The sequence below is a fragment of the Dermacentor silvarum genome, chromosome 6 (genome assembly GCF_013339745.2).
Source record: "Dermacentor silvarum isolate Dsil-2018 chromosome 6, BIME_Dsil_1.4, whole genome shotgun sequence".
NCBI lineage: Eukaryota > Metazoa > Arthropoda > Arachnida > Ixodida > Ixodidae > Dermacentor > Dermacentor silvarum.
The window spans coordinates 103,265,278-103,290,045 of NC_051159.1; the positions used below are offsets into that span (position 1 = coordinate 103,265,278).

Sequence of the window (24,768 nt, forward strand, 5' to 3'; positions counted from 1 at the left end):
CGATAGACCGCATGAACATTCGCCCGCTGCAGCCGTCGCGCTTCCTCACACCAGCGTTTTGACAGTGGTTGTCTGCGGTCATCGAGTGTGATCTATTCATGTTTGCTTGTTCGCGCTGACACCCTGCTTGCTACACCCTGCTCCGTATAGCTCTCTACTAATTTGCTATCGCAATTGATGCTTCGCCTTTCGGGCGAAACTGCGACATTTTTTTTTCTCTCCCGGTTCGCACAATTGATGATTTGGAGTAGCTCAAGAGAATACCGATGAACATTAGGTATTCCGAATTCAAAATTCTGGCAAGGAGCATTATATTCGTTTGGCGAGCTTTACTTTTGTTGAAAATGTTGTCCAGTGCTTCCATCTCTCACGGTAGTGCAATAACACAGTAACAACAATAAGTATTTGTCACATAATATTTTTTTTGAAGCGAAGAAGAATGCGTGTAATTAATCATCCATACACAGGGTGTCCATATGTAATGTCGGCGCTTCTTAGCCACTTCTTAGCATCAACTGCTAGGCGTGGCTACAAATGCAGACTTGACAACTTTTGTCAGTTTTATGGCACAAGTGTGCATGTTTTCCGAACAATGAAGGATATAAAAAGAAAGAGAACGTGATGTGGTCGCTCAAACTAAGTATGGCAGACTCAATGGAACACGGCGCAAGCATGGATAAGAGGAGGATGTACGAACGTCAACAAAATGTCCGGTTTGCCGGAAACATTCACAGTTACGACGCAGTTTATGGCATATGAGCGTTATTGACATCGGTGTTGATTTGAAACATGGCACGTATCCACGAAGGGGATTCACCACACGCCTATAAATGAAATGACTATCAACAAAGATTACCATTTAAAAAATAAACAATGAAGGTTGAGCACACTCAACTCGAGTTGACACCTGCGTAGTCATACGTAGGTGATGTTGTGACACCCGGTGACGTAAGTTGCCGACAAAGAGGCTCATGGAAGAGCGGAACATACTCAGTGGCCTCAGTGACACACATCCAGAGCCGCACATATCCATTGGTCCCTGGGGCACATACCCAGTGGTCCCAGTGGCACATATTTGTAGACTGCACATTCTTCGGGATCGGCCCACGAAAACAGCCACATAGTTAATACACGACAATAAGTGGGTTAACTCGGACACGAATGGATCGCATTAAAATGAATGCCGGGTGAAGCGTTATAAAAAAATTCGAAATTAATAAATAAAAGAACGCGTGACAAAAAAGAAAGACGCTTAACCTTGCACTCGGCGGCACAACGCTTGATCAGCGAGGCTGGGCGATCGTAGCCCAGCGTTTCCCGAAAGTGGCCGCGAACTTTTCATCCTGTTACTCATGATGATAATAATTTCTTTTCGCGCGTCTCGGACTTACGGCCGTTACTGCGCGTTGCATTGCGCAGCTTGCAACACCGACACCGCGTTGCAATGCCGACAACGCGTTCCAGCAGACCCGCTCCGAGAATGCGTCTCTCTCTCTCGCTCTCATTTTCTTTATCTCTCTCCCGAGCAAAGCGCTCAAAACCTCTTCTTCACCTCGAAGAGCACGAGCGTGCGAACGCGCCAGCTGTGAACGAAGACGACGACGCTCGAACGCAATCATATGGTTCGCATAAATGCATGTTCTGCAAGCGTGGCTGTATAGCCTAGTGGTTACGTGGCATATTTGTCCATGACATGCCCGAATTGTACATTATACAAATACATTATCTTTACGTGAGTCATTTACCCAAATACAGGGGCTCTGTACAGAATATGTATCTGTGCTTCCAGGACTAGGGCAATTTAGTATACACCTAAGGTCGTCTTCAAAGACTTACAACTAACGGCGATTTGTATAGTTGTATTTAATTTCAGCCTCCACAATGTCCAATTTTATGCAATATTTATGTTTATGTACCAGAAAGATTACAATATTCAGTTCACGCAGCCTTTACGTTTATGAAATAAATCGCTCACAACATATCCCGAAATGCAAACGCCTGATCATGCGGACGCACAGGGTGAGGCATATACGCACCAATGTATCGAGGACGAAGACGATGTATGATGCTTGTCGACGAAAGAATGGTGATGACAAATGTATTTGCAGAAAAGTGTGACATGTATCTGGCAATTTTTCACCGATTCTGTACCTCTTGTGTCACAGTGTCACATACCAGAATAGAAGATTGGTTACAAATCCGCACGCACCTAGTAACACGTATGGAATTACTAAATAAAACAAAATGAAGTAATTGAAATAATCTGTTGAATATAATGCACTATGCCACTAAACGACCAATGTGGATTAGATATACCTATGAGCGGACAATATATTTCGAGGTTTTATGTAGTAATTTATTTTTGTATTACGGAGAACAGAGGTGCATTTCGTAATCGTGCAAACGGCCATTAAACTTCGCAGTTCAATATCTCGAAGCACGGAAACGCTAGAAGAATTGTGCCAAGTGGAACGCTGTAGAAACACGACTGCCTCTAACTTTTCAATATAAATGTGCCTGCTTACTGCAGATAGTCAGAAGTTAAGTATTCAATTTTTGTTAATTACACTACCTAACAGTGATAATTATAATCTAACTTCGTGTCCCCCTCGCCACAGAACTTAGCTGTAGAGGTGATCTTCACGTACGTCTCAGCGCCTAATTAAAAAGAAAACCTGTCAACATAACTTTGATCACCCTGTATGCATATATGCGCTGAAATACCGATATGGGAAACATCGAACACTTATAACGAAATATACCGTTATTGGTGCCTTCTTTGACTGAAAGTCTTTTCAAAACAGTCGAGCCCTGTGCCTTATACTTTTTATTGCTTGCCTTCATTGAAACAGTCTGCCAGCCGCCTGCCACGAGAGTCTATTCAGTCTCCGCGCGACCGCCTTCTCGCTACTGTTCCGGTGTTAGACAGCTGCTGTAATAGCGGTGGCCATGAAACTATTTGCTCCGCCACACAGCATTCGGGTTGTGTAAGAGAATATAATGAACTGGACAACATGCCAGCCTCTCCTGCATACCCGGGAAAGAGAGTAACGAAAATAAGCACTAAGCTAACGCTTGCTTGCACTTGGCACGTTGCCATATAGAACGGACGCTGTTGGCGACACCGTCGCGGAGGTGTGGCTGTAGATGTGAACGCAGCTGGGACAAACACCATTTATGAAGCGTTCTATAAAAAGCAATTCGTGAAGTACAACAGATCACAAAAGCAACCAGCACTGTGCAGTTCACACCCTTAAGTGCGGTCAGTCGTTTAGCTTCCTTACCAGAGAACGTGTATGTCTACTTAAACATCCATACTAGCTGTCTTTCTCGGTGAATTGAGACCATGGGCCCTGTTGTGGTGGTCATCATGGTACTCTGCATCACATCTGTCGCAGTTGATGGTAACGCTGAGGAGCCGTCGACAGGTAGGTGATTTGTTAACTTCCAAATAGACGTCCTCGACCCTTACTATTAATAAGACAGCTCCATGGCAAAGAACCATCTACATACGTTTCCTGCATATCGGCACAATTTGGAGTTTGCTTAACGCTGCCACAAAATAACACCGCTAATGAGTATGTCACCTATTGCTACTGCAGTGCCAAGGAACACATCAGATGAAACTTGCAGGCACGTTGTTAATTTAAGTTGGAGATTGCTTTCAGGAACAAATAGGTTATAACAAACGAGACCCGCTGTGGTTACCTAGCGGCTTTGGCGTTCTACCGTGCTTTGTACGTTGTACAAAAACGTCCTTGTACCGCGCATTGGCTGCACGTTAAAGAACCCCAGGTGGTCGAAATTAATCCGAAGCCGCCATTACGGCGTGCTTCATTATCAGATGGTGGTTGTATCGCGTAAAGCCAGAGAATTACTTTTTTATACATAACGTGTCCATGGCATGCTTACATAAAATCGATACATTGAGTTAAGGTGAAGAGTGCATGACCGTGGGATTTTGAAGGGATGCGTCAGCCGATAATGGTTGTCTTCATTTTATCGAGGTGGCGGCCCCGGTCGTAACGCCGTGCCGTAGGCCTGCAATTGCTGCGTCACTGTTGAGAGAAAAGAGTCAAAAGAATTGGCTAGGACGGAATAGTGTTCACAAAGCTGGCTGCAAAAAAAAAAAAAAATCGGATTGTATGCGCGCTTCGTATGACATCAGATTTGTCGCATTTCAGACTTCGGTGGCTATAGTAAAAAAAAAAAATTAAATCGTACTCGCAGGCTAAATAATGACTCAGAAGTCGTAACGGACAATATTTTCACACCACGTTTTCTTCAGTCATTACAGAAGGATAATCTACGACCTAGTTAGCAGTATCTAGTAGGACTGAGTCAACGATGCCTGCGTTCGTGGTTTCTCCTGATTGAATTTCATCCTTGATATAAATGAGTAGAACCTTCGTCGTCAACTGGCGTCAGTGAAATTATTCGTATGTTAAGAAATAGCCGACATACCATTACCGCTTATTTGTACATTTTCTATTCACAGTCGCTTGCCGCAATTCCCCTGCCAAACAACTGGTAGATGTGGAGGGTAGTTGCTGTTTTCGAGTAGGCCGGGTGACGAAAATTAGCCTCATGACTACTGGCCCATATCATTAACAAGTATTCTGCGCAAGATCAAAGCACCTGTCATCTACTCCCAGGTCATAGGTTTTGTCGATTCAAGTAACTTCATTCATCAAGCGCAGCACGGCGTGCGTAAGGCCAAGTTTCGTTATGACTTGCATAATAACTTCGACAGTAACCTACAGAAAGATGCTATTTTTATGGATTAGGTTGACGCGTTTCATAGAGTACCACATCAGTCAATAATGCGAACACTGTCACAGTTAAACTTAGGTCCAATTGTACTTGCCTGGATGAAAGAATTCTTGACAAATCACTTTCATTCAGCATTCTTTATTTACCGCTTTTTCGAGGTGTACCGTTTGCGGTACTTTCCTCCTTTTAATATGTAGTGACGACTTGCCTTTACAGTTATCGTGCCAAACGCGCATGCTTGCAGACAATTGCATAATATGCCGCCACTAACATCTACAAATAAGCTGCCCTGCAGCATGATCTACAGGGTGTCCCAGCTAACGTTAGCCAAGCCCTTAGAGATTATACGAGGACGCAAGCAAGATATTCTGTTAGCAGTGACATATCACATCAGGAGAATTTTTCTCCTAATGTACCTACCGATAATTAGAATAAATAATTAAAAAACTCTTGAACTACTGAATTGAGGGCATGATTTTTGATAGAAAAGTGATAATCGCGTTTTAAAACACGCGACTTCAGTTGTTTTCAGGGTGCTATGTCTGGCGTAGTCATTTTTCCCGCTTTATAAAGAAAACGCGCGACATATGAAACTTACTAATGCAGTCATATTCCCGCTCCGAGACACGGGCTTCGTTTGAAAATTCATGAATAAATTAGGGACAAATATAGGCCGAATCCACAAGGCCTTCTTTTTTCGCTATAAGGAGATTTGTTATTGACCATACACATTAGCATATAATTCGCTTTCCAAACAATTACGAGAAAGCACCTGTGTTGAAATGCTGTAACGCAGGAATTATTTTATGAACGGGAGTATTTTTCCTTTGACACACTTGCATTTTATATTTAAAATAAAATCCGTACATAATTATTCGAAGTGCGAGGCAACGCTCGCGCTTCCAAGATAGCCTGTGAAACGTTAAAACTTAATCGCATAACATTAAATCATATCGTAACTGCCCGCTGGTTGTCTCAACAATGATTAAAATGGTGGCTGAACAGAAATAATCACATTTCTCTGTCCGTATTAGTCAATAGGCCCATGCCAAAGGCACACAACGTGTGGAAGCACTAAACACGGGAAAGAAACTTGCTTGCATTCTTAGATTACAATTTGCCTGCCTGCTTAGACCTCAATAATTTTGAGCTTAGACCTCAATAAAAAGTTTTGGGGTCATTCAAAGACTATAGAGTTACGACATATCACTTTGCCAATTTGGGTTTGCTTTTTTGATAAAGGCTAGCAATATACCATCGTAAAAAAAAATGTGGTTGATCCCTCTTATATAGGAATCGGTATAGAACACGAAAGTGAAACGTGTCTTCACAGAAGTAGTGTAATGTTTATTGCACATTGATATATAATGTCTATTGGTGTTTTGTGGCTAAAGCGCCCTTAGGCGTTGATGCACCCACGCTGACGCCTGGTGGCACGTCTCCTCCATCACGACTACCAACGTCGATGACCATGAGCAACCGTCGTGCATATGGAAGCTGCACTACGCTGCACACGCTAGCACAACGCGAAAGACGAAGCACGTAACTGACACACTAATACAACGCGCAAGACAAAGCACGTAACTGAATCGTCACCGAGTCAAATCAGCGCGTACAGCGCGTCGTAATTGCAGCCTCCTGCGATCAACTTCAGAAACATTTTCAGAGCTAATTGCGGAGGCCACGCTCCGCTGTGCTGAGTACGGTGAACGCCACCTGGCGTTGGTAGTGCTTCTTGATGCCAGCGTCCCTTCGAATGCTGGCATCGAGGCGTCGTAGTGCTGAGACGACCGAAGCGTTCACTGTCGGTGCGCGTTAGTGTCACAATGCAGTACTTCTCTTTTCTGCTCGTAGGCGGCGGCACCACCCCGAGCAAGAGCGCGGGTACACGGAGGAGTGTTAGATATATAAGGCGCGTCAGTGTAGTTCTCTGCAAATGCGTTTGTGGCGCAATGGGTTAAACGCTCGGCGATCTATCGTCGCGGATCGAGAGGTCGTGGGTTCGATTTCCAAATTTTGCATGTTTGTGGAACTTTTTCTTCTGGTTTCTTTCTTTGTATTATGTTCTGTGACGTATTTCCGTGACGGAAATACGTCAGTGAAGTCTTGGTGGACCCCGGCATAAAACACTTTCGTGTTAAAAAAAAAAGGTACGACTGCAAGTGTTCATACAGGTAAAGCAACATACTATATTGGCAAAGATAGCAAGAAATATCGAAGATTAAATGAAAATGAAAGCAGCGATATCCGCATGCATACAAGTGGTTATTGGCAAGCAGTTATATCGCATTAGCTTGGGGCAAATACTGAATTAGCAACAGAGGCTCAAAATCACTCTACGGAAGGAAAGATAACGAGTTCCCCTGCGCGATTGACGTGCGATGCCTCTCAATTCGGGAAGCAATATATTATATAAGATGGCAAGACACATAATGAAAAAAATTTAAATACGAATACAAGTGCGAAGCAGATGATGACGCTTATGAAGGGGACAATGGTGAAGAATTAGGCGTTTTGACATGAAACTCATTTTGTTTATAGGTTTTATAAATAGTCAACGTCAGAGAGGTTAAACAAGCCACTCATGCTAGGCCCTTGGTTATTTTTAAGGACAACGCAGGACACCTACGATGGCAGGTATAATCAATGGAGTGTGGGAAATCACGGCCAAGTAGCACTTAGACCTAGTTGCTTTGCTTTAGTAAGGTGGGATATTCAAATATGTCTTTCACGCTCTCTAAACAAAAGTGGTTATCACATGGGGAGTCGTTATCTTACCCAATAAGGCAAAGATAACTCACAGGCGTGGCGTGCAAAACGATTAATATAGTGATTCATTATGGGCTGGGCTACGTTAGAGAAAAATGAAAGAAGGTAACGTTACATCTCTGCTAGTATGCCTACTTTATAGGCAAAATATTGTAATGACTGCTGAGTCCGTCTAGCTTTGGCTTGCAGCCAATCAGAGTGGCAATGTTCCCCAGCAGCTTATAAATTCTGGCACAAATGTCACAAATGAATGAAACCAAGTCACAAATGAATATTACACCGAGTTGCTGAAAGAAGAGCAAGGTTACTAGCTCCCACGCAGAGAACCACCCATATGCATTGAGCCCATCGGTGGGAGCAAAACGAAGGCGCAGGATAACAACGAAGAATGATAGCCTCTCCGTGCAAGTTAGATGGGGTGCAATGACGAAGTATCTGCAAGTAATCCATGGGAGTGCTGTTAGCCAGCACTCACTGCGACCGTTTTGATGCATTCATGAAACCGCCGGCATCACGTAGTACGTGATCTTAAGAGCAGAAATCTAATAAATTATTTGCATTCGATACCTCGAGGAACCAAGACTGCTACAGTGTTTCGATAAGCAGTGAGGCGAGAAGGAAACGGGAATTTACAGAGCTCGATTTTAAGGGAAATATTAACAGTACGAAGCGGATGTTGAACACAGCCAAGGAAAGCAAAGCTGCTAAACTTTTTTACAACGAGCACTGTCGGCGCCGCCATCATGGCAAAGGGGCGTCATCTATAGCGAGTCTGGTTGGGTACAGGTGGCATGCTGTGCTGTGCGGCCAGCTTCATGAAGCGGCTCATGGGTATGCCAGAACGCTTTTGCATGTTTTTTTTTTTCGCTATTTATGTGTGTTTATGTGCAGACGTAGATGGCGGCTGCGCTATCATCAATATTCAGCTATACAGGGTGTTTGTTCATTTTTAAGTTTTGCGGAATTTTTAGAAATCGTCTGTGGCAGGTAGCAGAATTCTTATCATTGAGCTGGTTTATTCGATGAGGCAGACATTAGTAGAACGAGAAGTCGAAACACATTCAACTAATTAAAAAAAATTTACTAATTAACTTCCTAGTTAAATACTTTATGACCCATATTGCAATTTACGAATCGTAGCCGATCAGCTTGTCAGGCGTATCCACTTAGAATGAATTTCCAGAATGACACCAGTTTGGAGATATACGTCATCAAACTCGCTGTAAAAATGCACTGTTCTTCCACTTGCTTTTTTACCAAAATGCTGTTTTATACATTGAAGCACAAAAGTAATTCGAACGCCCATGTATTTCGTCCCACTCTTTAGGAAATAGTATCTCGAAAATGGTGCTATTCTGCAAATTAATTTCAAGTCTTGCAAACTCACCGGCTATAATTCGTAAATTGCAATTTTTGTCATAAAGTAAATAACTAAGAAGTTCAATAGTCAATTTTTGTTAATTAATTAAATATGTATTTCAATTTCTTGTGCTGGTAATGTCCGTCTCTTTGAATAACCCAGCTCAACGATAAGACTTATGCTACCTGCCACAGCCGATTTGGAAGAATTCCGTAAAGCTTAAACATGAACACTCTGTATATTGCTACCTAAGGCGCGACATATTTCTCCACTAATTTGCTTAGTAGAGCATCCGCTCTGCAATACAGATTTCCGCAAATAAGTGTGCTGCGGTTGTGTAACAGTGGGCAAAACACGTGGATTACTGTTAAGCTACGTTGCGTGTAGCGCGAGATAGGAAAACACTTTATTTCGGTGAGCGCGCCAGCATTTCGATATATTTTGTTTCAAGTGCGTGCTCTTCTGCGTGCGAGAAATAAATGCTCCAGATCAGCGTGAGGCTACAACGGGATCGTTTGCTTTCTATTTAACCACGTTTTTTGCAAGCACGCATTGATGACTATATGTTTGGTGGAAATGCATTTCCTGATTACTTCATAGTATCAGAGCAAGAGATTTTAATGAAAGCTAGAAAGATTTCCATGGCCAATGCGCACTCCGACTACGCATTCACAGCAATTTCATCTCTCACCCTCTAAATAAAACACATTAAAAATGAAACAAAGTTTGACGTCCTGCTGTTCGTGCAGAATATACTACTGTTGAAGTAATTCAGGTATATGCAATGTAGCTGCATGCGTAGAATATGTGGCGCAGGTCTTCTTAAGCATTGACCGCTCGACGCATATATTGAGTAAATTATCTTTTGAACATACAGAAAGAAACACGACACATTTGTACGTTCTTGCTCGTACGGGCGTCAAAAAATTTTTTTCTCACTAAGCAACCCATACGTATACGTTTACAAAGAAATAATTTAGTGCTGGTAGATTGTTCCTTCTTAATCAGCAAGATATATGGTTACAAGTTATTTTCTTGCTCCGGTCTGCAGGCACCTTCATAACGGCGGCTTGAACATAAAACCTAATCATCCGCATACTAGCTACCTGTGCGAAATTGAAAAGCGTGTGTGAGGTACCAGGAGACCAGGTGTAGAGCGTCCCATGCACGGACATTTCGGAAGTGGCTTTTCGAGACAATGTTACAATGTGTGTGTGCTTGGTTATGACGGCGGGCAAGGCACGATCAGGTTGGACCATTCGATCCTTCCCATTCAATCTTATTGCTAGGCGAAACGACGCGACGCTGTCGCGGTAATCATCGGCTTCCGCATCGGCGTCTGAACAAATGGCAGTGAAGCCTATCACTGTCGATGGCACATGACAATCTGCAAGAACATTCGTAGAGAGGGACTCTCCAAATCTGCGCTAAAATTGAGGGAACAATTTTTGATTTTCGGGGGCATTATCAAGCATTACAGCGTGCGAGGAGCCAGCCGTACTCACTTCACAGAGTCCAGTGAAAGCGGCGGAAGGCTCCTTCTGCCTTGCTGTTTTACCTGTTTTACATGACCTGTTTTAATGTTTACTTCGTGAGCAGCATTAATTTTACAGTGCCATTGCTTGTTACTGCGCAGTGGACGCCATGTTGGACAAGCTTAAGGAAATGGTGAAAGAAATTGTTCCTGACAAAGCTAAGATGGAAATGTTCATCGAGAAGATAGAAAGCGCTCGTGAGTGTCTTAACATGACCGAGGGAATCAGAGAGCAGATATTGAAGAAGGTGAGTGCTGGTTATACGACCGAACAAATTTCAGTCTCCTGCACAGAGTTCAGGCAGTCGCCGTGGCACATTGCTAACGCACTGTTATCCAACATGAACTTTGCTATTGGCCTAGAGATCGAGCGGAGTCGCCGCCTGGTGAACACTGGCTGAATCACGGTATAGTGTGGATGGCGCGTCGCGTCGTCTGCTAGCCGTTACTTGTTCACATGCGCGCTTACGGCACGCATATCCTTTAAAATTTGTTTCTTTTGTGGTTGTATAGCAATCAGAAATGGCGGTTTACATTTTTTGACAATGTATAGTGACTCATTTGGCCTTACACTCTAGTCTTTGCGCTGAATAATATCAGTGACCGCACGTATCGAGCACGCGATGTGCGATCATTGCGCCCTCCGTTCATCCCAATCATCAAAATTTTATGGTTCCGTTGTGATTCAAGCACTTCACAAAGAGCATTTGACATCGTTTTAACCAAATGAAGTGGTCGCTGCGATACCCGAACGCAGCGCTTTAGCGATTGCTTCTAGCGATGTGTTGGTCATTCAGCAATCTTTGTGATCCTGCGAAATATCAACGAGGTGCCGTGAGATCACTCAGAAGTATAGGAAACAACATCTCAGGTGCTCATATGATGCCGCAGTGTACACTTGATCTTAGGCTTATAATTGCATGACTGTGGTAAGCAGTTACGCAACTATTTATTTATTTATTTTCGATACCCTCAATCGCCGAGGCATTGCAGAGGGGAGTGAATATCAATATATAAACAAAGAAAAGAGCAGAATGGAACGTGCAGAATTATGCCGTATTAGCGATAAATTGTAAACGTGAAGTGAAATATAACAGAATGGAACAACTAAACCAAAAATAACTGAACTGCACAGATATAAACAGTTCTTGGTTGTTACTGAGGTGCTCTTTTGTTATGTGGATACACCACTACGCAAAAATAATTTTGCCTCGCAAGTCAAATTTCGCGCTTTGGTACTTTTAGTATCTGCTACAAAAGGGAAGCGGAAATAAAGTAGTACAAGAGAATCACCTGTAGTATTGCAGTCGTTAGACACGGGACGCCGTGAAGCTTAGTTGCTGGCAGTTCATATAATGCGCTCTTTAGCGTGGTGTTGTTAGCTTGACGGGAGGTGGCAGCCATTATTTTCACAATAAAGAAAACAACGCAATATGGTTGGCTGCTAAAATAATTTAAAATTATTTGCACTATTCTCACGCATGTAATCATGAAAAACAGCCTTGTGATAAAATGCAATGTTTTTGTCAATACCTCGAAGAAAAAAACAAACAAACGTGTGTGAAGCCACAAGGCGATCCTGCCACTGCGATATCACTCATAATGCCGTGCCTTGTTTAACTAAACTTAATAACTATCTTGTATTTGACAGACCGTCAAAAATATTGGTTGTGGTTTAGCTCTGGTTAAACCTAGTCGAGTACGAGTAGCGATAGCTACAGACCCTCGGCTGCGCTTAGGCTTCGCTTGTAGTAAGACATGTTGTTATTAAACTTAGTGGTTTCCCACTGGACTAAGAAAGGAGAGACGTTGTGGTCAACCAACGGGTAAAACCAACGGCAGGAGCGGTGGCCGCGCGGCGACCGCGACGAGGCGAGTCGCCGGAGAATCGAGGCCCCTGGTGTGGCTTCACAATGCGGTCACGGCTCAAAGTGCGGCGACGGCGAAGAGGCTAAAACCTGGCGTAATGTAGCTATCGCTACAAAAGAAGTCAAATGTATTTATGTAAGCGTTCAAGCGGTGCAGTAGAGTCACAATAACTAGCTACTTCAACTTCACTGTACAGGAATAGAAGCATTTTTACAACCAGGGCGAGAATAGAATAATGTTGAGTAACACAACAGCAGCGCCCACTGAATAGGCTGAAGGCAAGCCGAACACCAACAAAAAGCACCATGAATTTACTGAAACAAGAACTGCGTTTTACACTCCTTTCATATATAGTAGGAATATTCTGTGCATTTCGTGCAGAAATGTGGCATTGGAGGGCAATATATCATCAGTTCACAGCAGTCAGCGCGTTACACAGTGTACATTTCAATGCGCGTCGCTGACCGCCCACTGGCACTAACGAGGAGACGGTGCTGCCACCTATAGCCGGATCTCGCGGCCAATAACTAGATACACTTTTTTTTTGCCACGTGACTAAGGTGATAATGTATATTGGCACCCCCTTTGAAACAGTGCGGAGACAAATAATCACCTAGCCTGCTTGATTTATCACCATCTAGGCTTTTGTCTATCTTATCTCAATCTTATTTAAAATCTTCTGTCATAATATTGTACCGTTACCTACAGTTGCATTGACTCCGATTCTATCAATCTTTTCTCTGCGGTTTGTAAGTGCAAAGCACATTAGGTGCCCGGGCTGTCGGCGTCGCGTGTGATCTGTCGTGATCACGCTCAAAAACAAGTGCTCAAAACAGGGTCAAAACAAGTGCAGCATTGATCAAACGTGTTCAAAATAAACTAACATGATTTATAATAATTTAAAAGACAGGAATAATCAAGCATTAAGCGCATTAATTACCAGAAACTCGTGAAAATTGGTTCTGAAACGCCAGACTGATACCAGCGCAGCGCAAGAGAAGGCGCCACCGCCCTGCCGGTCCCGTGAAGACGCCTAGGGGCGGTGCGCCAAAGGAGGAGCAAGTTTTCTTTAAACCTCCTTGGGTGAGCCAACTGTGGTTTGCCTGTGGTGTTCCCGCGGGACACACCGGCGCACCACTCCTTCGCACATCCCCCAGGATTCACGTCAATGGAGCTGCATTAGCGCTGGATTTGAACTACACAAGCGCAGGAATTGAGCACAATTGAAGCTACAGTAAGCGCTGGATTTGAGCAGGACTTGAGCTGGATTGGAACTGCATTTGATTTGGGGCACAGAATGATCTTGAAGTGGCTCCGAGGCAGCGGCGGCAGCCGGCGATGCGGCCGGCACGTCTCTCCAGGGCGAGCTCTTGGCGTTCGCTGCGGACGCGTCGCACGTCGCTACCGTTGGCGCGGGAGGAGGAGGTGTGGGAGGAGGCGAGTTTATCATTGCCGATGCTGTGTGTGTGCGCTTTGCACAAGGATTGTACAAAAGGCGGCGACCACATTTTTTTTTGCCCCCAATACCTTAAATGACTCTTACTCATCTCGACGGTTGGCCAGTTAATCCTTCCATCTTCTTTGAATGCCAATGCTTCTGGAAAGCGGACACACCATACGGCTTTCACTGGGTGAATATGTCAGCAATTGTATTACAATGTGCCGAGTTTCCAGGCTTCTTTAGCAACCTACACGTGCAGCATACTGTTCGCATAATTTGCTCCGGTATGCTTTTGTTGTCAGGCAGCCAGCCCGGGTCTCAAATATCAAGGCACTGCCATTTGCGTTACCATACAAATTTTCCTTCCCAATTTCTTTCTCTCCGTTTTTGTAAATCTCCATGCATTTTTTGTTTGCATTTTTGTTTCTTTCACTTTCTTTTTTACGACTCCTGGTTGTCTAGTCACACTTTCAATAGTTAGAGCGTCTCCTTGCGGCAGAGAGCAGCGCTCCTATGACAAAGGCATGTGTAGCGTTTGTCAAGCATACTTGAATGTTAACACCGACAAGGACGCGTGGACAGTCCGTCGTCTGCGTCTAGCGGTTGCTACGAGATGTTCAGCACCTGATATCAGAGTGTCCGGCTTTTATTTCGTAGCGGACGCCGCTAGTGAGGGAATATCATCTCCTTGGCCTGTGGTGTTCGACAGTCGATGAATATCTGCGTCCCAATTGAAATACGTCGCGACAAGATCAAGCTCATCGCGCTTTCCTTACTTTTTTTAAAACAAACTAACTTGTCTTCCCGCTTATAGATTAATTTTCTGTGTCTTCGAGTGACAAAACATCGGACATTATTGCTTCTATATTTAACGTTCCTTTAGTAACGTGACCGACATTTTTTTTTCTTATTGTTCTGCTTTATTCTTTGAGAATTGTCTTCTTGCTCTTTCTTTCTTCTTTCCTCTCTTCCTCACTTTTATTTCTATGTTTCTGTCTCCTCCTTCTTTCTGATGAGTAGGCAGGCATTGCGCCCCTTCCGGTGGCAATTGTGAGCCTGCTCCTGGCTACCGCTTTCCTCTCTTTCAAGTTTATACATGTTTTCAAACCGCAAAATACTAAATAATATTAATTCCTGTCGCAGTGCAGTGCATGGTTTCAACATGTTTTTCCTTCCTGATAGCTTTGTCGTCTTGTTGGCTTGAAGCAGTACGCAATGACTGCATTTCATCACCAAAACAAAAGGCAGTATACGTATACACGACTGAGAGTGGCAGTATTGAAAAGAAATAAAATAAATAAATATACGGGGTATCATTTCAATGTTTTATGAAACCTTTAGGAATCGCCCGTTGCAGATGAAATATTTCTAGTACTTGAGCTGGAATATTCAGAGAGGCGGACATTACTATCTCGAGAAATCAAAACACACATTCAACTAATGAACAAAAATTCAGACTTCCTAATCAATTACGTTGCGGTACATATTACAGTTTACGAAATGTAGCCGGTGAGTTTCCGAGACATATCCAATCAGAATGAATTTCCAGAGTGACACCAGTTATAAGATATGCGCATCAAACTCGCCGTAAAAATGCGCTCTTGTTCCACTTACGTTTTCAACAAAATGCTCTGTTATCCATTGAAGCATAAAAGTAACTGGAACGCCCATGTATTTGGTACCACAATTATATCTCAAAACTGGTGTCATCCAGGAAATTTATTTTAAGTGTATACGTCTTGCAAACTGACCGGCGGCAATTCGTACATGGCAATTTGTGTCGTAAGATAATTGAAATATTTAGTAAATTTTTGGCAATTAGCCGAATATGTGTATCGAATTCTCGTGCTAGGAATGTTCGTCGTTTCGAATGATCTAACTGAACGACTAGAATTATGGCATCTGCCACATGCGATATATAAAAGTTTCATATAACTTAAAAATGATTACCCCGTATATACTGCCAGGGCCTTTTAAGAAGGACCCTGATACTCCCTTTCCTTAGATGATGAGATGCAGACATTGTGCACCTTAAAACTTAAGATGATCACCCCGTAGGTAGGTATATGTACTATGGTCTCGTCGCAATCACAAGAGTTGCACGGGACACTTTCCATCATTCTGGTTCGACGTGGCGTCATATGCACATGAAGTCACCGGAGTCCTGCTGCACTTTTTAAACATGACGGGACTCGGCGACTGCGTCGGAATGGGTGGTGAACGCTGATATGGATGCTCGTGCATCAGGTATGCATAATCCATTTTATTTACGTTGCCTTTTTCTTCCCTTCTTGACCCCCCTTGCTATGCTTTTTCCCCTCTCTCTCTTTCTGTAGCAGCCCGTTCTCGGAGTAGAGGTTCGTGAAGCCAATTGTAGCTAATGGCAGCCTGCTTGCGGCTGCAAAGTCAAGTTTTGTTGATTTTGCAATTGGCAGTGGCCGTGATTTGCATTTTGCTTAGCCGCAGTACTGGTGACAAGAATGGAGCGAGACAGCTGCTGCGGCATCTTAAAGAAAAAGAAAACTTTTTTTTGTGCTCAAGTGAAAATTATCTACGACTGCTCTTTGCCGAGTAACTGTTTAGTAGCTTTCGGGCGTCGTCCACCGGGAGGGGATCTTTGGTAGGTTACGCTGCAGAATTTTCCGCATCTCGTAGTGCACACTGATGAAATGCTCTTGATCTCGGCCACAGCTGTACCAAAGGGTTCTGGAGTGCGGTTAGCTGGTCACCATGAATGTCCCTCGTGTAATACTTTATGAAGTATTATGCATCGAACAGGACTCAAGGCGCCTTATGTAGTCGTTCTACACACTGCGATAAACGCACGTGTTGCCCTTCCCTTATTGTTGCGTTCTCTATAATGATTCTTAGACTTTATTTCCTCTGCGCTGCAAGGCAATGCACAAAACGACTACGTAAAGCATGCATGACTTTAAATTATCATTTTGCAATTACATGTTCGCGCTGGTCCATAACAATGGGGTGCGCGGCGAATGACATACGCATATATTACCTGTTTGTGCCTTCTTTCACGTCCAGATTGTTGCAAGCATGGTCCCGACCTTCACAGAATGTGGCAGCAGGATCAAGGATATAACGGAACCCAAGCAAAAGAAATCTACTGTGAGTACCGGGATTAGACTACCCAAGAAAGAAAGTTATCTGGACATGTTAGCCTAAAGACAAGCTTCGAATGCCACTTCAGGTGATATCATGAAGGATAATATAAAGGAACTGAAAGCAAGAGCAAAAATAAAAAAAAGAAGCCGAACACACAGAGATAAATACATACGCGTGTATGCGTGTGAAATAGTCTAGCTACCAAGAACATTATTTACAAAGCCACATTTAGGCCTGTATCCCGCAGGAATAGGTCAAATAATCCATTCTCTTATGCTGGCGTGACAATTGCGATTAGAGAAGATTGGGTCCCTTAAATGCGCTTTTCAGTTTCCCCAGTTCATTATGGAAAAATAAATTCCAGGGTATTACGCGCGAAAACCACGACATGATTATGAGGAACGTCATAGTGGAGGACTCCGAAATATATTTTGACCGCCTGAGTGTCGTTAACGTGCACCTAAATTGAAGCACACAGAGTACCTTTGCACTTCGCCCCTATAAAAATTCGGCCGCCACGGCGGGGATCAAACCCATGACGTTGAGCTCAGCAGTGTCCAATGCCATAACCACTAAACTATCCCGACACAGGCGCCCCATTATTTTTCTAGAGACCACTAGCCATACCTAATTAACAGTCCTGAATGAGACCTTCGGAGCCCGGTTACTCACATCGAAATGCTACCATTGGTAAGGCGTTGGAAACCGTACATTTTAAGGTGCTGCTGTCACTATTTGAAGGTTAAAATATATTATGGCCAGTAATAACCGACCTGGCGCTGTTTTGTTATTTCTTTCTCTACTGCTCTGCTACGTCTAATGTAACAGTGGTACCTTTCTCTGAATACTTATGATGCCTTACACCGGCTTGTTAACTACGCTTTGTTCTTCCTCGTGTTGTGCCTCTGTGTGGAGGCTTTAGGGTGAACACAGTTAAAGAATAATCTCGTGGTTTGGAGCGCAGCTCTTAGGCGCCCGTGCCTGCGGCGAGCGTCGGCGTTGGCATCCTCGGCGTAACTGAGCGAACGAGCACAGCGAAGGGCAAACACGGAGCGCAGCGGGGGATGAAAAACGGCGATAGAGAAGAGAGCGCTACAAGAAAAGCGGGGGAGGAGGGTGCAGCGGAACCACGAGGCGGAGAGCGGAGGAGGAAGGTACGGCGAAAGCGTGAGAATAAAAGCGTAGTGCCGTGCAAGTCGGGCTCTGCGGCGACGATGGCTACGAGATGGCGCCAAAGTAGCGCGCGTCGTCTGTTCACCGATGACGCCACCGATACCATGTACGGAAGCAAAGTGCTACGTGCGCGGAGGTCTTCTGCGGAGGCTGCTATGAATCGCGTCCACGCTTCACCCACACGCTGCCTCTCGCGATTTCCCGATTAGCGAGGCAATCGCGCCACACATCACTCAGTTTGCAACGTGCCGCACGAGACAGATTGCCCGCGCCAGCCAATATATCCCGAAATGAAAACACGTATAGAGCTGCGCTCAAATTTCGCATTAGGCAGTATCGTAATCGTGAGTGATTTTTTTTATTTGCAAGATGCTCCCGTATTTGGTAGCATTCACTATGTGGGCGAAGTGTGATCATTTGCTTGTCCACATCTGTATGTAATTATCGAATCACGCTATGGTCGATTCAACACTCCTCAGAGTGACAGCGTGGCAGTGTCCAGAAGCAATCAGAGGTTAGTTACTGCTGAGTAAAGCAGGTAGAAAGTTTCTGAGCAATTTTATAGGCGTTTCTGAAGGCTTTTTCGTAAGTAGACTTTGTGACACGCTTTACATTTGTGCGGCATCGTGTTGTGAGATGCTTTTTATACTTTTATCTCTCGCTTTTTTTATTAGATATAAGGGCTTTTTCTATATTCTTTGATTCCCCATATCTGTTATCCCGTTATCGAGCCTGCCGGTTTTACACTGGATGAACTCCGTGTCATTCTCTCTGCTTTTTCTCCTCTCCATAAGAAAACGAAAAAAAAAAAACCTACAGCCTACATCACACTTAACCTGAACACCACTTAAGTACCTTCTTGCTTCTCCTGCGAACGATGCCCTAGATTTGTTGTTTGAGTACCTTGAATATTCTTGCTTAATGCATCTTACTTCAAAAGAATTCCTTTTTGCCCTTTAGGGCACTTTTTTGTCTAAATTAAGCCGACGGAGATGAGTCTGCATTGTTCTGGTTAAGTTTGACGATGGCTGCACATGAAGTCAGTGAATAAGCGCGCATTTAAATTGTGCAGTCAAGAATGACTGGAGCCGTACAATCGCCCATATCGTAATACTTGATGGAGTAATTGAACCTATTATTTTATTACTTCTCAGATGAAAGCTTGCTTCGAGGAGAAGGCACGGAAATTCAAGGTAACATTTTTAAATTATTTATATCTGAGGCACCTTATGCCTCTTTGTAACTTCTATACCAGAGTTAAATTAAATAGACAATGAGACATCCACCCAGTCGTTGCAATTGCTACGATAGAAACCCATATAGGTTCCCCGAAAGAAAAGCCTCGCAGTTGAAGAAAAATTCGTGCTGGTCCGGGACTGGAATCCGGGACCACCGCCTTTCCGGGGCAGCCGCTCTACCATATCTGAGTTACCAGGCGGCTAGCAGATGGCAGGGCGAAGTCGAATTTATCAACTCGAAGCAAAGGCAATTGTTTGACGTAATAGTTGAGCGGAAACCCTCTATGTAGAGAGAAGTAATTAAATAGAAAATGAGACATCCACCCAATCGTAGCAATTGCTCCACAGGAATTGCTACGATTGGGTGGATTTCTCATTTTCTATTTAATTACTTCTCTCCACCTAGCGGGTTATCGCTGAACTATTACGTATACCAGAGTTAGACATGAATAAACTATAGTAAGACCGCGCAGCATTACTTCAATTTTCGGCTTTTATTATGTTGATCTAGTCTACCATTTCAAACTGCTGTGAGATATAAGTTTCGGGAAGGTTGCAAAATGCATACTCGGAAAGTGCACTCGATGAAATATAAATGGCCGTTTTAGTTTTTTACATATAGTCGTGAAAGCATTGCTGCCGGTGCGCGAGCTTTCTTTGACCTGCACTATATGGTGTCGCTTATTGCGACAACAGTGCGAGAAAGTCACAAGAAAACGACAAGTTACCTCAAGTCAATCAACACTTATTTGATGTCCTTTCGCAATTTTTGTTTAATTGCCGTAGGGGCAATGGTTACCGGTGGATGACTTTACTTATTCAATTGTTTTTGTAACCCTCCCAGAATCATAACTCATGTTTCATCCGCCATTAAATATTGCGTCCAATCTTCGTCACTCGTTAAAGAGGCATAACGTCAGCAGAGTCAATCGGTGATGCCACTCCGCTGCGCTTCAGTGATTAACCTCGTAAGAAAACGCACCGCGGCAGGAATAACGATCTATACTTGGACATGGCTAAAAGAACTGACAACAATGGAGGCAAATCGCATTGGCGCGCAAAGCATCAAAGATGGGTTTAGCGTAATAATCGAGCATGCAAAGTCCAGACTTCTGCCCAAGTTCGCATAAACGATACCACATTGGAATATCGTCTCGCGCTAGGAAATATCGCTTATGGTGGCTGAACGTTGCCCTGAGTTGAAACAGCACCCGTAGCGGCGATCACATAATTGTTGGAACTTCTCGAATCGATTATTAACTTGACAGACATAGGTAATAAGACCGGAGGATGACCCACACGCGTGTACCTCGTCCTCTTTAGTTGTCCACGTCTTTAAGCACATTACACTTTCATTATGCTCTACCGACTGAACGAACTCGCCGTGTCGAAACTGGATGGCCTATAACGAAACATTCTTCCATCAAGCACGATATTCGTTTCTTTCCGTTTGTTATGAAAGGAACAAAAGTTCCGTTCTCTCGTAAGCAGCACCAAGCCACAAAATAAACCCATACGTGTTTCTTCGAGTTCAGTTTTTTTTCTACTACGATGCTGTATATCTGAGAAAATAAGTTCCCTTTTTAGCGTCGCACTTCTTACGGATGGATGGGAAATTTTTCATTTCCACACGTCCCTTCCACGGGACAAATTGCTGCATAATTGCTTATTCGCTGTTCCAAGCGTAGCCAGGATTTAACTACTGTCGGGCTATATTCCGTGTAACGCCCTTTAACAAATATGCAGAGCACTATGTCGCCTCAATATTGTAAGGATTTAAACTAGAATTCGCAAATAATTAGGCGTCGAAAGTGTGGCCACGAGAACGGTAGCACACAGGCCAGTAGCCAGGGTTTCTTTCCGGAGGTGGGAGGGGGGGGGGGGGGGGGCAGTTGCTGAAGGCCTTGACTATTTAAGGAAAGTACCTATTTTTCAGGAATTATTTTTGGTAAAGATCGCCGTATGTCAATTATGTGACTTTTATAATTTTATTATTCGTTTTATATTTTTATACGGACGATTCGTCTTAATATCTTTCGTTAATAAAAATAAAACGACATTATTCCGAGCCAAGATTAAAAAGATGAAGAGTGGAAATATTCGTTTTATTGAGGCACACTTACGAAGAGCTTCGGCCCGGCGTCTGGCGTAGGAGGAGGAGGAGGAGGAAAAATCATTTGTTAAAAAGAAAAAAAAAAGAACAAGCAGGTGTCTTCCTGCTTGTGCTGGGAGGCGCGCTCAGTCCAGGGCTTCTGTGGCTCTTGCTGTCTCCCTGGCCCGCCCCGAAGGACATCTGCGCCGTAGGACATGGGCACGGTAAGATCTGCTCAGTCTTGCACGTGGTGAGCAGCTGTTGACAAGTTTCTTTGCGCGGCGGGGTGGCCGAAGCCCTGCTGGAGAACACCTCCCCCCCCTCCCCCTGGCTATGCGCCTGGTAGGAACAGCAGACATGCAAAGCGACGCGTACATGATTCCCCGCGCGTAATGTATCCAGGCCCTGTGCGCCTATTTGTGCACCAGCAATAAGCCCAACTTCCCGGAGAGTCAAAAAATGCCAGAACCGTTTTTCTAACTAACTTACTCACAGTATGCTTCTACCTGTCGTTGAAATGTCTTTTGAGAACAACTTGACAGTTCAAGTCGGCGCACTGGCTGCAAATATGCAGTGAGTTTGTATACGTGAACGCATATTTGATTAGACTGAGCAGTATGAGGTAAATGCTTTCTTTCATTCGTGACCTCCATAAAATTAGAGCTCTGGTTTTGGGAACAGCTTACACATCTGTTAACGAGCATTCAGTTTTTTTTTATTTTAACACGTGGTCACTGTGATCGTTGTCGGATGTCTGCCCACTGCGAAATACTGTTTAGTGTATCCGCAGTTCCTAGGAAGAGGTTTCTTCCTGTGATAGCCTTAATAACACAGTATATTCTCAATCTGACAATTCCGTATTCTCGCTTTTGGTAAGTTGCTTATCGTGGAGAAGTAGGGCTACACGCACACAACAAAGGCAGCAAATATAAACTAAAGATGAAATGCACTGAAGTGCTTTTGCAAGACTGCACACATTATGATGGCTGCACATCCAATTTCACATGCGCTCGCCTTAATCACCACTGAAACATTAGGCGCTTTTTTTTACTCTCTCTCTCCTCTATAATTGTCTGGGTGGAAATAGTTCTTATTGTTACTTTTATAACCACGTCAGTCCGCCACATCCAGTGATATTTACTACAATAGCTCTTGAAGAGGTTTAAGTTATTTATTTCATCATTCATCATTAGTACAGAAGGACGTCCCGGAGTTACAAGAACTGTCAGGGGGACCTCCTATTAGTAATTTAACAATATAGTAATTAATACATTATAGCAACGTAGCAGCGACAGACTTCATGATACACAAAGTTAACGAAGCAAATAATCAAATACACGAAAGGTGCTTACTGCTTACAATAATTGAAGTTCAAGTCAAATACAAGCCAATGAAATAGATACTGCGTGTGAATAAATAAATATGTAGTAATTAACACGTTATGGAAACATAGGAATGACACATATCAAAGAACACGAGGTTAATGTAGAAGATGATTAGAAACAAAAATATGCTTACTATACGCGAAGTAAAGGTGAAATGTAGACTATGCAACAAAACATTTTAAATGTCTAAAAGAAGGAAAAAAAGAAGAGAATGGGAGATAGAGAATAAAAAGTAAGAGCGATATATTAGGTAAATGCAGAAACATTTAAAACTGGAAAATAAATTTGTATACAATATCTGCTCATAGTAATGCGTCTGTAGACAGTAGTGTCATTACTAAATATTGCTTCGTATCTCTCTTGAATATTAATGTCATGCACCTGTACTCACTTGTCTGATCTGAATATGCTCGGGGATATTGGCGTCGCCCTCCGCTTTCTAGTTTGCTAACATCTAAAAAATATAAGCTTCTGTGGTCCCACAATAGAATCACACCTGAATACACATAGGTGCGCGTTGGCGTACAATGTGCGTAATGGATAACTACTTTTTCTGTGCAGGAATCCAGTGGAATGAACGAAGAAGAAATTACGATGCTTCAGGAAACTGGAGTGAGTGTCAGCCACTTCTTGCACGTCACTTCGTCGATGGTGCACGCAGAGTGCACATTCCATATAGCAGGGATAGGTTTTAAATTGCCCTGAAGGTTAACTTACAGGGTTTGCTTCCCACAGAAACATTTGGCGCTTTTACAAACGCAATAGTAAGGGGCTTCGGATAATTTAAACTACCGGGGCTTCTTCAGCATATATCTAACTTCGTGTACGCGAGCATTTTTGCATTTCGTTTCCATCGTAACGCCGACTGCACCAGCTGGGAATCGATCCGTTGGCCTCGTGCTCAGTAACAGAATTCCTTTAAGTCACTGAGCCACTACGATACGTAAATGTTCCTATGTCACAAGTATTAGTGACAGGGAAGTGAATGGTGGAACAAGCTGACGCGGTTATCAGGCGAAGGAACTGCACGAATGACTTGATGAAAGTATGCGTTGGCGTTGGGCATGGGCTTTCCCTCCTATGGATAGGTCACAGAAATAGGTGGCTCTTCTAAATGCTTGTAGCATGTTAAACATATGCGAGCCGAAAAAAGAACGCCGAAGCATGTAGAGCGAAGTGCGACAGTTTATTTGCCATAACTACGCGATAATTCGGCCAATCCCCGCATTTCAATGACCAGAACACACGCAAATTTGGTACCGCCTACATTTTACAGCAGCTATACATTCGGTTGCAAGGCAGCAATCTCTGCAGCAGCAATGCAAGCAAAGCGTAGCCAATAACAGTTAGTGCCCTGAATTGGTACTAATGTCATCATAAAAAGGTGGCCGTGTGTTCAGAAAAAAAAAGAATAATTATATTATTCGTTTCATGCGACAGAAATGCGTCATTATTAAAAAAAAAACATGCCGAATACAACGAATACCATGTGCGACGTCCTCAGCTGTAGCGTTGTTTTCTTGAACGAATTACATAATTTGTGATAAATATAACTTCAGGCAGAATTCGACCCGACCTTAGTTGTTTCGGCTTTCGTAACCATTCACTCAAGAGAGGAACGTATACCGCTCGCAAACCGGCATGATTCTTAATGAACCGGCCTTGAGAAACAAAGCGGGAAATGCATGCCTACATTCTATATACCATGTCGCGGGGGTGGGGGTCCGAAAATAAAAAACGACAACGTTTTATGCACTAAAAAAGGAAAGAAAGAAAACAGACATCGCGTCATTCTTTTCTCTAATCTCACACATCTAACCCTACTAAGCTGTCTTATTATAGTGTTCTTTGTGTTGTACTATTGTGTTCTTGAGAGCTGCAATCTCTTTTTTTTTTCAGAAATGCATCAAAGAAAAAGTACAGCTGTGAACCCTGGGGGATGTTGTAGAAGCTGTAGGTTCAGTTCTTAATCGCCGACCACCTGTTGCGTTTTTGCCGGTCAGAAACATTCTAC

The 24,768-nt window shown here is 43.5% G+C and overlaps 1 protein-coding gene across 1 annotated transcript; it reads left to right on the forward strand.

Annotated features, from left to right (window-relative positions):
- The first annotated feature begins 3,244 nt into the window (after positions 1-3,244).
- LOC119455127 (uncharacterized) lies at positions 3,245-24,768 on the forward strand. Its single transcript, XM_037716600.2, has 6 exons — positions 3,245-3,428; positions 10,539-10,684; positions 16,786-16,869; positions 19,194-19,232; positions 23,316-23,366; positions 24,654-24,768. Exons 1-6 carry the CDS (start codon positions 3,347-3,349, stop codon positions 24,681-24,683), a joined length of 432 nt encoding a protein of 143 aa, XP_037572528.1. The 5' UTR covers positions 3,245-3,346; the 3' UTR covers positions 24,684-24,768.

Excerpts from the sequence above, each read along its gene's own strand:
- LOC119455127 (XM_037716600.2), top strand. The coding sequence starts at position 3,347 with ATGGGCCCTGTTGTGGTGGTCATCATGGTACTCTGCATCACATCTGTC. Across the intron at positions 16,870-19,193 it reads CCAAGCAAAAGAAATCTACT|ATGAAAGCTTGCTTCGAGGA; the intron begins GTGAGTACCGGG and ends ATTACTTCTCAG. Across the intron at positions 23,367-24,653 it reads CGATGCTTCAGGAAACTGGA|AAATGCATCAAAGAAAAAGT; the intron begins GTGAGTGTCAGC and ends TTTTTTTTTCAG.